Here is a 13,254-nt window from a genome sequence, read left to right on the forward strand (position 1 = left end):
CCCCCTCACCTAAGGGGGCTCTCCCCCTCCCAACGCCGCTCGTCCGGGGCTGGCCCCAGCCCAGGCCCGTTCCCCAGAGGACGGGACCACCCAGGTCAAGCACCACCCCGACACCTACGGAGATGGAAAAGGCCACCCAAGGGTTTCTCCGTCCCTGTTCCCCCCCCCAGCCTCTGGCCACAGCCCGGGTTGCCACAGGGAGGGGGTTTCTATTCAAACCACTCCAATAAAAAGCAAAAGAGACGCAATTCGCCGTCCAGAGGAGGGATATGGGGACATCAGCCATCTCCTACGGCACTGCCACCCCTCCCCAAAGCAGGGGTTACAAATAACGGCCTGAGCACGGCTTCAGACCCAAAGGGACAGCGGCAGCAAAGCCTCCCCGAAAGCCCCGCTCCTAAACAGACCGACAAGCGCTACCGGAACCAGCTGAGAATTCCGAGTTTTTGGCAAGAGCTATTCCAAAACTACAGCAGGTGTTGGGAGAGAGCGAGCCCTGCGAAGGGAGACGCAGCCACGCGCTGCCCGAGGCGAAGAGCAGCAACGACGAGTCCTATCGGAAAAGGGAAACGCTGCCGGAGCGCGGCGTGAGGAGGAGGAGGAGGAGGAGGAGGAGAAGGGAAAGTGGTGGAAACAGGCGTAGGAAACCAAAATCCACCCGGACTTGGAAACAAAATCCACCTGGATCGCAAAGCAACCGTAACAAGCGCAGGGCGTTAACCTCAGCGGTGAGCGGAGGTGACCGATCCCTGCCGGAACCGTCCCCATCCACTCCCGGCACAATAGGATGAGGAAGCTGGCTCTAACCGAAGGAACTTACGGGCAAATAAAAGTTACTTATGGAGCCCAAAATAGAAATAGAGAAAGACGGAGCGTGTAATCGTTACCTTGGACGGGTTCTGCTCAGCCCCATCCTCCTCCTCACCTCCCCGGCGAAGGACAAGCAGAGTCCCAACGCGGCCACAAGCGTTTCCTTACAGTTTCTGAGCTTACGACTTGAAAACACGCGTTCAAAGCCAGCCGATTCGGTCCGTAATTACACCAGGAAAACCCACGTGCGATGGCAAACCTGCCTGCCGTTCCCAGAGCGCATAAACGAAACCGAACCCAGAAGAGGCAGTGGGGGAAGAGGAGAGAGCCCGCGAGAGCCACAGCTAAAACAGAACCAGAGCCACACCGGACACTTGGGTTTTCAGCATGGGGAAGCTTTGGACGTTCAAATTCCTACTTACTTTTGCATCTCAGGCAGCTTAAAAAGGGGCGGGTAGATGGTTAATCCAGCTTCTGCCAGATTAACCAGCTTCTGCGAGGCTAAAGAAGCCACGATGGGCCAAATCCTGACATTTTTAGGGAGTTTCAAAGCCTGCAGCGGTAACCAGAGGTCCCCAGGGGCTCTGGTCTCCGTGCAGTCACAGCACGGAGGGTCTCATCCTGGCAGCTTTCGGCTGCTGAGGTGACACGTGCTCACATCTGCGGGGCAGCACAGAGATTCACGAGTCCTCAAACACCCGTGAAGCATCCTCACGCTAATTCTCAACAAACCACGCTTCGAAGACGGGAGCGAAAAGCCCCTCGTAGCGGCCGACAACCCCATCGCACCTGGAAAAAGGCTCCCGTCGGACAACCTGCTGCTTTAACCCGGCTTGACGGGATGATCCGTGGAGCAGCCGGTGCCGCTTTCGAGCTGCAGAGCTCAGCTGGGGTCTGAGAAAACGATCCCCCAAATTTGAACCAAATCTTCCCGAAGAAGATCCAGCGAAGGCAACAAGGGGCACGGGAAACGCCGGGAGGGGCAGGACTGCCCGATCGCTGGCTTGCTAACGGGCTCCGTCTGGGGTGAGGATGAAAGCATCTGTCTCTGCTGGCCAGCCTACAGCGTCCAGAGCTCTCTGCGAGCCGATTCCTTGCCAAGGGGGTTTCGCCAGCTCTCTGTCGCGCTTCTGAGCTATCGAATCATTTCAAACACGGCGCTTCCCCTCGCTGGCTCTGCCGAGGAGGACAGCCTGCTAACGAACTGCGCCTAAAGTTCCTCACTTCTTTCTCTACCGGGGTGGTAAGACATAAAACCTCTCCTTGGCTTAAAGGAGCTGGAGAAAAACCACTATCAGGACTGGGAGGTCATGAGGAATCGCTGTGGCAGGCGCAGGAGCTCACCGAAATTTAACGGGGAGAGGAGAAATTACGAGATGCTGTTCCTTTCTCCGCGGATATCCTGCTGGCATGCGGAGGCTGGTTTGGGACCCGACGTGGTCGCAGGATCCATGGGTCTCCCCGGGTCATCCCGACTCGGAGCTCCCCCCCCTGCAACACCCCCTTCTCCAGCAGTTACAAACCAGGGCCTCCCAAAAACATTAGGAAAGGGACGATTTCTATCCTTGATTGCCAAGGCCGAAATAGGTTATTGCGACCATCTGCCTTCGAGTGCTGCCCCCCGGGGATCCTCACTCCACGATTCCCGCGCTGGAAGACCTGGCTGAGAGATTTCACGCCGTCTCCTGTGGCCATAGATCAGCAGCGGTGAAAACGGAGCTCAAATTCAGGCTAAAAACCGACGTCCGGCCTCCCTGCGGCGCTGCCTACCATCAGAAATCTTCAGAGACCGGGAGAAAAGACAATATCAAGGGCAACGGCCCGTGTTATCCCCGTGCAGGGGAAGGAGGGAAGGGAAGGAGGCGGCCAACGTGAGCTTTTCAATAACCTGAAACTCGAGAAAGGAATCAAAAGACGGCGGAAAGTAGGTCAGGCTGCGGGTGAGCGCAGAACGAGCACGCAGGGAGGGGAAGGAAAAAAAAAAATAAATCAATCAGAAAAGCCGACACAAAAGGAGAGCGTGACCCGAGAACCGTAACACGAGGAGGGTCCTCGGGGCACGTTAACCCGGGAGAGAGGTGGTGGCACCTCTAACCCTCTCCAAACTCAACGGGACACGGCCCTGAGCAACCTGACCTGGCTTTGAAGCTGGCCTTGCTGGCAGCCGGGGTCAGGTACGGACCTCCAGAAGGTTTTTTTTCTAACCTCCATTCATCTGCGATGAACGCAGCCCGCCACGGGACGCGCGGGCGTGCTCCTCGGCGGAAGGGAGGACGAAAGGCCGCGTCCACAAAGCGTCTCGGTTCCTTCGTGGAGGGCAACCACAATTAACCAGAGGAAGCAAAGGTCAGGATGGAAATCGGAGCCGCTGCTGAGCTGCGCCGAGGTCTTCGCTCTCAAGTCAAAGCGTCGAGGAAGAAATGAGGCTTAAAAAAAAAAAAAACAACCCATAAAATCTACAATGAACGTCCTCTTCCAGCCCTAGTTGAGCTGGTGGAAGAGCCTTGCCCTCCTGATCTCCTCCAGCCTCTTGCCGAGGCTCGGGCTGTGGTTGTCCCCATCCCAGGCACCACAAAGTCACGGGCTCCTCCTGGCTCGCACACCCTGGATAAAAAGAGGCGGGGGGGAGGAATCGAAGCGGCTGTGGGGTCTCTGCCCGCTTGGCTCTCCGAGCGGACCACACCAGGGTTCCCCCTTGCACACCCCTAAAATCAATTTTGGAGCCCTTGACACTCGTCGTCCACTGGAAGGAGCTCTCTGTTCTCCACGTGTCCTGGAGCGCAGCCCCGCAGAGAGGGATCTGGGGCTTTTGGTTGACGGGAAGCTCGGCGGGAGTCAACCGCGTGCCCTCGTGGCCAAAAGGGCCACCCGTATCCTGGCACGGTATAGCGAACCGGTCGAAAGCCGCCGTTGTCCCATGCCTTGGTGTGGCCTCACCTTGAGTCCCGTGGGTGCTTTGGGGCTCCACAATCTAAGAAGGACGTAAGAAAATATTAGAACGTGTCCAAAGGAGGGCAGCAGAGGTGGCGAAAGGAGTAGAGGGCTTGTGAGGAGCGGCTGAGGATACCAGGGTTGGTCAGCCTGGACGAGAGGAGACTGAGGGGTGACCTCGTTGCTGTCTGCAACTTCTTTGTGATGGGGAACGGCGAGGGAGGTGCTGATCTCTTCTCTCAGGCGTCTGGTGATAGGGAAGGGCTTAAAGTTGCGTCGGGGGAAGTTCAGATTGGCCGTTAGGAAAGAGTTCTTCATGGAGAGGGTGGTCAAGCACTGGAACGAGCTCCCCAGGGATGAGGTCATGGCCCCAAGCCTGTCGGTGTTCAAGAAGTGTTTGGAGAACGCTCTTAGAGGTAGGCTTTAACTTTTAGGTTGCCCTGCGTGGAGTCAGGAGTTGGGCTTGATGATCCTCGTGGGTCTCTTCCAACCCAGGAGATTCTAAGAATGTTCCTTTCGTTCTGAAAACTGTGCTCTAGAGAGGGAGGAGACACTTCAGCTAAGGCAGGACCTCGGGCGTGGTAGGGGCAAGCCCCACTTCTGAGTCCTCATCTGGGGGCTCAACGCGAGCAAGCGGCAGATGGAGGAGTTGGAGAATCATTCCTGAAGCTCATGCCGTTCAACCGACCCTCTCCTCCTCCTCCTCAAAACCTGTGCTACATCAGATGTGCTCCAGAAGGAAGGACAGACCCTGTCGTCTCCGGCTCCGCGTGGGGTGAAAGGCCAACCGGCAAACAAACATTTGCTCCTCTTCCTAGACGGGGTGAAACGTCACTGTCGCTGCACAGGAGCGGATCGAGAGGAGAAATCCAGGTCTAGCAGAAGACCTCGTGGTTTGGGACGGTAAGAAAGACCATGGGGAGTTAAATCTGGGGGAGGAAAAAAAGGGGGGGAGAAGAAGAATGGAGGATGACGGTGCCAACCCCGCGAAAGCCGTCTGGCGGACAGAGCAAGGCGAGGCGGGCTACGAGGAAGGAGAGCTGCGAGCCGTTTTGAGGAGGATGCAATCGCCTCAACGCTTCCTAACGCCTGCCAAGAAGCGCCACGTGTTCCCCAAGGCGGCTGCCAATAGGTTCGGTGCCAGGAGATACACAAACAGCCTCGCTAACGAGCCAAAGCCGGGCTTTAAGGAGGCGGTTGCAGCAGCGGGGCACACCTTCGCCCGTCGCAACGGGCGGGGAAAGCCCCCGCTGGGCGCAGGGACCTCCCCGGAGAAGCCACCAACTCCACTGGGGACAGCTCAGGAGCCAGTGGTCTCGTGGAAAAGGGCTGGCGGGGGCGGGGGGGAGGGAAGGTTTTCAGACTTTTAAGCTGTTCAAAACCAAACCAGAGTGAATGTTGCAACCCCTGGCTACGTCACAGCCCGTCCCGGGATGGGCAAGAGCTGAGATAACCCTCCTGCTCTCCGCAGCGCTGCAGCCGGGACGCGTCCGACGTTGAGCGCGGCACTTCAGGGAGGGTTCAGACCTAATCGGGGAGGGAATCGCGAACGATCGAGGGCCTAAAATCACGACCAAAAAGGGGAAGTTGAAAGATCTGGGTCTACGGAAGAGCATAAACTGTTGTCTTTGCTTACTGCGGGTAAAATGAACAGCAATGGATTTAGATACTAAAACCACCAAAGACCCCATCTGCTTTCTAAGGGTGAGGGCTGGTGACGGCAGCGTGGGTGCCAAGGGCAGCGGTGGAGTCTCCGTCAGAGCCCGGAGCAGCCAAGTTCAGGTTGGTTTAGGTACCGTGGACTTGCTTGGAAGCGGCGGGAGGGAACAGGTAACCTCCGAGATCCCCCCGGTATCTCAAAACATCCTGTTTTTACCACAAACGCTCCCATCTAAACAACCAGCGCAGCCAAGTTCAAGTTCTCGCCGCAGACCCAAACACCTACTTCCTCCCTTTGACTTTTAGTTTTGCTTAAAGAGGGTTTTTTTTTTTTTGTTTTGCTTTTAAACAAGCAGCCAAGGGTATGAGACCAGCAAGAGCCAAGCCAGCTCTCCCGCTCCGTTCACGGGCAGAGCGAGCGCGTGTTAAACCCACAGCCCTTTCCCGACGCCGCTGTTCGTTTCTTCTCCGCATCCCACCTGCGAGCAGCTCCGGGAAGGGAAACTTCGCCCCTCGAGGACAGAGATGCTCAGGTCTTGCCGTGATTTGATTACAAGCCCAAGAACGGAGAAGCACCACCATGCTCATTGAATCAATCTCCCGGCAGTCGGGGCCGAATCCTCCGCCTTCGTTTCTCGCTGCAGCCTCGTTAGAAACCATGAACCGCAGCCGGCACAGAAAACGGTTCACGAAACGCTCCCCAAAAAGGGGATTTCTCCCTGCCTGCCCCCGCGACGGAGGGTTTCGGTTAAGGGTCTACCGATATTCTTAGCTCTTAACAGCTCGAGAGGCATCTTGCAACGCCGGCAGAGACCTTCTGGCAGTTCACGCGTCTGGAAGCGGAGAGGAAGGAAGCAGGAAGCGGTTCGCGGAGAGCTGCCTGCAGACGCTGAGCTGCGACATCGTCCCGGGGCGCGAGCAGCATCGCTGCTCCCACGGCACGGGGCTGCCGGCACCCCCGACACGGAGCCACCGGCGGAGACGTCGCCAGGTCTGGTGCGGTGCCACCGCCGCCTTTTCACGAGATCCTCCTGCCATTATAACTTGCTAACGGGCCTTTATCTCGTTAGCGTTGCTTAAAACCCTCTATAAATGACGGAATTAGCATAACACACTAGCAGAGGACGTTAACACTAAGCAGGTGCCCTTAAGGCAGCTCCTCCGCTCCGGCCTGGGAGCAGCCGTCGAGCTTTTCGCGTGGCCGCAAAGATCCGCACAAGAAGCGGGCAGCTCGCTCGAGCTCTCGCACGTCTCACGAGTGATTTGAAGAGACACGGGGACAAGCGGGCTTAAAAAAACCCCCCAAAACCCCCCAAAAAACAAACAAAAAAACCCCGCCAACCCCGGCTAAAATCCTCCCGGCTACAGATTCGGCATCCCCCATCTCCAAACCCGCTTCACTGTTTGCTCAGCTGCTTCCCCGCAGCCGTACCCAGAGCGGGAGTTAAATAAATATTGCAACGCAACGGGCGCCACTTCATTCTTAAATCGGGTTGCGACAGATACTTTCAGCACGAAGCCAGAGCGCCCCGAAAGCGTCGTTTCGGGCTGGAAGCAAAAGAAGGAGGGTTTCGACTCACGGAGAGTCGTCTCCACGAGCTTGGGAGCGTAACTAAGAGACTTCAGGCTTGGATTTAAATACAAAAGCCGTCCACCGACGGCTATCTCCACAGGATCCGCTGTGCGTGCTTTGGTCACGCAACAGGTTGCTGGGCCGGGGTTTTTTAAGCTTTCCAAAAATTTACCTGTTTTCTTGGCATTGTCCCCCAAAGACACGACTCGTAAGGAAATACGGAGCACGCGAGTTTAAATCCAGGAGCGCGGCTTAAGGGGGTGTTTGAGCTCTTGCTCTTGTGCGGGTCACGCTCGCCCTCCGCCTCATCCCACGTGTCCGTCCTCAACCTTATCCGGGTTTAAATACGATGCTGAAGCGGACCAGAATTAAGCTCTAATTCAACTACTTTTACCTAGAAGGACAATTCCCGACCCGATTTCTCCCACCTTGAACCGGCGTTTCAAGGCAGCTGGAGATGGGCACAGCCCCGGGCCAACACCACACGCTGAAAAAACTTGAGTGACGTTGCCCAAACCGATAAGCGAGGTCGTATTTCAAGACGTGACCCATTTTTCTTCCCCCTGCCCCCAAAACTTCACATTGGGGACATTCGATATCAGATCTGCCGTGGTAAGAACGGCATTAATCTCTTCTCCGATGGGCGGTCGTTACTGAAGGGTGGCCGCACCCTTTCTTCACCGAAACGCTTTCCACCCTTTGTAACTACAAAATACACGAGCCCTAGTTTTTAAAACGGCGGTGCTATCTGTAACGGCTCGTGCCAGCGAATTTTGGGCACCGGGAGACCTAAAAATTACCGAGCGATAGTCACAGTCAGCAGGAGCATCCAGCCCCTGGCAGCAGAAACTCAGCTGAGCCCTCCAAAACGCCTCTCGTTGGCATCAGCCGCCACCCCGGGCTGGTAGCTATTCATCCTCCAAGGTTTGCCACGCCAAGAAAGAAGAGTTTGGGTTTGTTCGTATTTTAATTTGTGTTCGGTACGCTCAAGACTCGTTCCAAATTGCAGCCAGGCACGTGGAGCAGTCTGGCGAGCCGGGATCACAGGCTCTTTCATATTTCAATTAAAACCAGATCGCTTCTCGCTGCAGGGATGTACCTAAACGTAGGATCAGGCTGAGCGGAACCTAGCGAGAAGCTGCTTCAAGGACTTCAAGACGCTGCCAGAAGCGCCAGGGGCCAGTAGGTGGTTGGTTTTTCCTAATGCGCGAGCAAGTTTTTAGTCTTTGGGGGAAATGGTACGTTGCAAAGGTTTTGGTGCGAACTCAGTTTTTTGGAGCTTTGCAGGGGAAACCTGGAAGCTGTTTGGGACGGGCTCTGCTCTGGAACCGATGATCCCGGGCGAATAATTTGGAGCTCCACTGACGGAGGGGGACCAGCTCAGACCCAAATCCATTTGGGAAGGAGCATTTACGCTCCCCCCACGGTAACGTAACACCTACGGAAAATAAGCAGCCGAGGGATGAACACAGCTCCCCGCCCGGACCAGAGGTCGCATCCTGCCTTCTGCGTGGCCGAGCACTGCCAGCATGGACCGGTACCAGCGACCACGCTCTTCTCCTTCCCTCCAGCCACGCTCTGCCCTGTGATTTGCGAAGCTTTAGGGGTTTCCCCCCGATGGAAACCTCGTTCCTAAACATGACACTTTTTACATGACAAAGCCCGAACGTCCAAAGCACAGCTCCCCGGTGGGATGCGTCCCCTCCATCCACCCCTCGAGAGACCGCACTTGCCCGGCTCTTTCATCTGCCGGCATCTCCATCCATCTGCCCCAAGCCAGCATCAGATTTCACAGGACACAGAGCGTCAACGATGGAGACGGATAAATCAACACCAGGTTACGCCGACTAAACCCTTCCCTATAAATACCCCGCCTCCAGCAAGGCTCTGTTCAGCAGGATGCGACGGTTTGGGGTTATCAAAAGGGTTTCTGGCTTGCACGGGGGCGTTCGGGGACACTTACCGTCTCTGTAGGACTGCAGGGACTCATCTCCCCAGGACGGGGGGAACGGGGACAGAGGAGACCGTGGAATGCTGCACTCGGACATGGGGGTCATGCTCTTGCGAGGCACGAAGCCGTGAGCTTCCCTCTCTCGGCTCGGGGACGAGGGCTCCGCTCCCATCGCCGCTTGCAGCATCGGATGCTCCGATGAGTTGGCCAACAGCTCCTTGAGGATGTTAATGGGTGAGATGGTGAGTTCCCAGTTGGTAATACCAAAGTCTCTCAGGTGGGCTCTGGCATGGCTGGAGAGACCCGCTCGCGTGTCGAAACCGGCCCCGCAGAATTCGCACCGCATCAGGCTGAAAGTACTCGGGTCGAAGTTTGCAACTGCGGAAAGAAGGACAGACAGTCAGCGCCGCCGCCGAAACCCTTGGATCAGGCCTCCGAGGGGGGAGTTTATTGCACCCGAGACAACCGCACGCCACCGGTTGTGCCGTGGCCACCACGGTTCAGGTTGACCACAGTACCATACGTACCCAATTCTCGATGGGAGGAGAAAACCCCACCGATTTAAAACAAGAAAATAGAAAGCACAGTGAATTGAATACATACTACCTTTTTTCTTCTTCTTTTGGAAGGAAAATTTTTGCTCAATAGCTTTCACTTCTTCCGCTGAGATGAAGTGACGGACGTTGTAGCTCACCCCCACCCTATTGAGGTGGCCCCGCACGTGGTTCGCCAGCCCGATCCCGTTGTGAAACCGGTCTGGGCAGTAGGGACATTTCCTCTCCTCGTTCTTCAGCATGGGCGAGTCGGAGTCCAAGAGGTCATCGAGCTCCAGAGGACCCTCCAGAGGAGAATCCAGTAGGAGCATATCCAAGGGAAGGGGCTCTTCCATCATGAATTCCCGGGAAGGGAGTGGTGTTTTCTTCTTGAGCGGCTTCCCCCGGGGCCGCTTCGTCGCCTTGGGGTGCAGGTTCACCTCCTCCAGGAGGACGATGGGGACCATCTTCCGCAACTGCTGCTGCTGCTCCTCCGAAGCTATCGAAGAGTCCGTGGCTTTCAAGGTGTCTCTGAACGTCCTCTTGAGGTCCAAGGCAGCTTGAGGGATGGTGACGGGCTTGATGCCTCTGTTCTCGCTCAAATCCATTTCTGTGCTTACAGAGATCTCCTCCTCCATGCTCCCAGCATCGTTGGCCAACACCCACTTGTGCCTGAGCTCTTCCAGCCCCATCGGGTGGCTCCTGAGACCATCGCCTTCTCCTTCAAGGTGCTGAGCTGCTGCTTTTTTTTTCAGCTGCTGCAGAGCAAACTGGGAATAAGCTTTAGCGGAGGGAAAACCGGACAAGCCCAGGTTTTTATGCGGGGCAGCGTACGGAGCTGCTTTCCTGGCATGAAACCCTGGTGTCTGGTAGTCCTTTTTACTAGCCCCGTTGCTTTTGTCGAGTCTCGGGTGAGTTACGGCAAAACCGTGGACCCCTTCGTAATGCGATGTGCTTTCTCGGTGAGGTGGAGGGAAGAGCCGGTCTGCTTTGCCGAAATAATCCGTGTCTGCAAACCGGCCTGGCCTGGCCGGGCTGTAGGCATCTCTGCTAGTTCCCGGTTGATTGGGATCATCCTCGTACACCTCCGTGTCCCAGGAGAGGTGGGAATGGGCGTATTTCATGTGGTCCTTGAGGACGTTCTCGTTGGGGGCCGGGAAGCTGCAGAGCATACAGGTGCTGAGCCCTTTGCCACTGCCTTGAGGTGGTACCTGCATCTGCAGGGACACGTGTTCATTTGGTTTGAAGTGTTTGTAGATGCCGTGCACGGGGCTATCCCGTATTTCTCCGCTGCCCGCGCTTCCGAAGAGATTCATGTTCTTTGCCCCTTGGTCCTTCCTCTCCTTGACGTGCATCTTGGCGTGCTGGACAAAGATCTTGGAGGAGTTTGTACCAAAGACACACTTGGGGCACTGGAGCCGGGCTTCCCGACCTTCGTCTGGAAACTCGTTCAACTTCTGGATCTCTTCGATAATTTTTTCCCTAGACTCTTGGTGGAGCCTTTTGTGCTGCTCCAAGGACGTGGGGTCTCCAAAGGCCCATCCGCACTCATTGCAGCAGAACTGACACTGCCCTCCCAAAGCATCTCTGTCTTGGTCCCTCCCTGGTCCACGATTATGCTGGAGCATGTGATCCATCAAGTGTTCCTTCTTCTTGAAGTAAATGCTGCACTCGATGCAGGTGTACACCGTAGGGTCCTCCTCCGGACCCAGCTCCTCCTTCCCCTGCTCCTCCAGCAAGACGCTGCACACGTAGGGCCTCATCTCGATGTCGTAGGAGCTGCAGGGAGCAGGCTCCAGAGACATCAGTGGGATCCGCTCCACCGAGTCTTCGGCATTTACCGTCCAGGACTGTTTGCCGACGGCAAGGTCCGCGCCGAGCTGAAGACCCGGCTTCTGTATTGTCCAGTCGGCCACGTTGACAGGGTTGATCTCGCCCAAGTCCGAGTTGACCATCAGCCCCTTCCTGTGGGACGAGGAGCTCTCCAGGGATTTGGACTTGCCGAGGACAGGGTTTAGCGTTTTTCTGAACACCGTCGGAGTCAGCGGAGGAGGCACTTCACGCACAGCCTGTCCCCGAAAGGGCAAGTTGGTTGCTACATCTGTCGGCTTGCTTATGTCTTTGTAGTGAGGACTTGGGCTTTTGTTGGGTCTAGAAATCCAGTCGACCCTCTGGATTCCTCTCTTGCTTTTATCTAAGTGCTCTTTGCTGAGGCCTTCAAGTTGCTTTGGTTCATTTTTAAGATATTTCTCTTCCCCGCCGCCAACCGATGCCCCCGCACAAGGGCTGGGCGTCTCTGCTGCCGCCTTGCCACCATCCAGGTCCTCGGAGTCGCTCTCCAGTTGCTCAGGATCCACCTGCACAGTATTTACAACCTGGGGCTCCACGGCAAACGCCGACTCCTTCACGCACCGCACGTCCTTCGAGTCCTTCAAGCCAGAGAGTCTCTCTAAAGTGCTTTCTTCTCTCCCGTCGCCCGCTCTCGTCTCCAGGGCGGAGGTGTCCCAGGTGACGCTGCCGGACACGGTCATGTTTCGCAGGTCTAGGGAGCTCCTGGCATCCGTTCTGTACAAAGCCTTCTTGAACTCCAAATGCTCTTCATTCGTGGAGCTGCAAGTAAGTTTTGAGAGTCAATAACTGGTTAACGGGATAATACAAACATTTCCATTTACAAAAGGGCTGTCGTGGAACCAGAGCGAGCCTACGTGGTGTTACAGCATAACACAGGCTGGGAATTTCACGGTGACTCCCATATCGCCCAAATTGTTAAAGACTTGGCACAAAAACAAGCCCTTGGCCACGCGCAGCTAGAATAATTTCTGCATCTTCTTCTGGGCTTGCTCCAAGCCCATTGCAGCGATGGCTGTAGCTGCTCCCTACGGTGGCTCTTCCACGTTCGTGCCAGGCAGAAAAGGAGCGTTGGGTTCCCATCACCACGTCCCCAGTTCCTGCCATGGGCCAGAAGTCACCTTTCCCTTGCTCCACCCCCCTCTCTGCTTCTCCTTCCCTTTCCCTTGCTAACTCCTCGGGATGCTCGGACACCTTATCGCCTCCTTTTTACCCAGCCCGACAGGGATATTTGCTCTTAACAATGACGCTTGTCACTATCAGGCCAAAGAACAGGCCAACGAGCTCTTCAAAGTTGCACAAAAACAGATTTAAGTGTCAACGTGGACCATTCCAAAGGTCTCTGGGACCAAAGGATGGTTCGTCTCCATGATTAAATGGAAGTCCCTGGGTGATCCCTCTCCACAGCAGGAGCGGGAAGTCTTTCTTGCCTGTGCAGAGACCTCAAGCCACAGTGGGATCGAGGTGGTTCCTCCCCATCCTCTTCCAAACCCTCAGCAAGGATCCCAAAGCTGGGAAGACCCCACATCAAGCAGCTGGAGAACATGAGCCTCCATGGGGTGAGCTCTACAGCGGGACTGGCTGGCCCCATGCCACTCAGACGGGTGCTGCTGGTACCACCACGGCACTGAAGACGTGTTGGGTGTTAGAGAGGGGCCGAGCACACCCGTGGGCAGTCCCAGCCCAGTGGTTTTGGAATTCCTACGTTGGGCTTGGAGGCTTTCTCCTGGAAGGAGGGACATGGTGAGGGCCATGAGGGTGCAACAGAGGCACTTGATGTTCTCCGAGATGCCTCGAGGGATTGGAGATACCTGCACGGGACCAACAGTTATGAGACAGGTTCTACAAGAGCCTCAAGCCCTTCTGCTGGGGTGGCGAGAGACTCGGTGGGGAAGCAGAGAGCCTCCAATGGCACCAGATCCCCCCATTTAGGCTTCTGAACCGGGCCC

At 56.2% G+C, this 13,254-nt stretch overlaps 1 protein-coding gene across 1 annotated transcript in view; it reads right to left on the minus strand.

The window, feature by feature from the left end:
* The window catches only part of WIZ (widely interspaced zinc finger motifs), a 57,755-nt gene that overhangs the window by 13,231 nt on the left and 31,270 nt on the right, over positions 1-13,254 (minus strand). Inside the window, exons 3-4 of the mRNA XM_019470590.1 lie at positions 9,528-12,067; positions 8,937-9,302 (exon numbers count right to left, since the gene is read on the minus strand). Of these exons, the coding sequence (XP_019326135.1) occupies positions 8,937-9,302; positions 9,528-12,067 (2,906 nt within the window). The remainder of the gene's footprint in view (positions 1-8,936; positions 9,303-9,527; positions 12,068-13,254) is intronic.

Source organism: Aptenodytes forsteri, unplaced genomic scaffold (genome assembly GCF_000699145.1).
Source record: "Aptenodytes forsteri isolate BGI_AS27 unplaced genomic scaffold, ASM69914v1 Scaffold687, whole genome shotgun sequence".
Lineage (NCBI taxonomy): Eukaryota > Metazoa > Chordata > Aves > Sphenisciformes > Spheniscidae > Aptenodytes > Aptenodytes forsteri.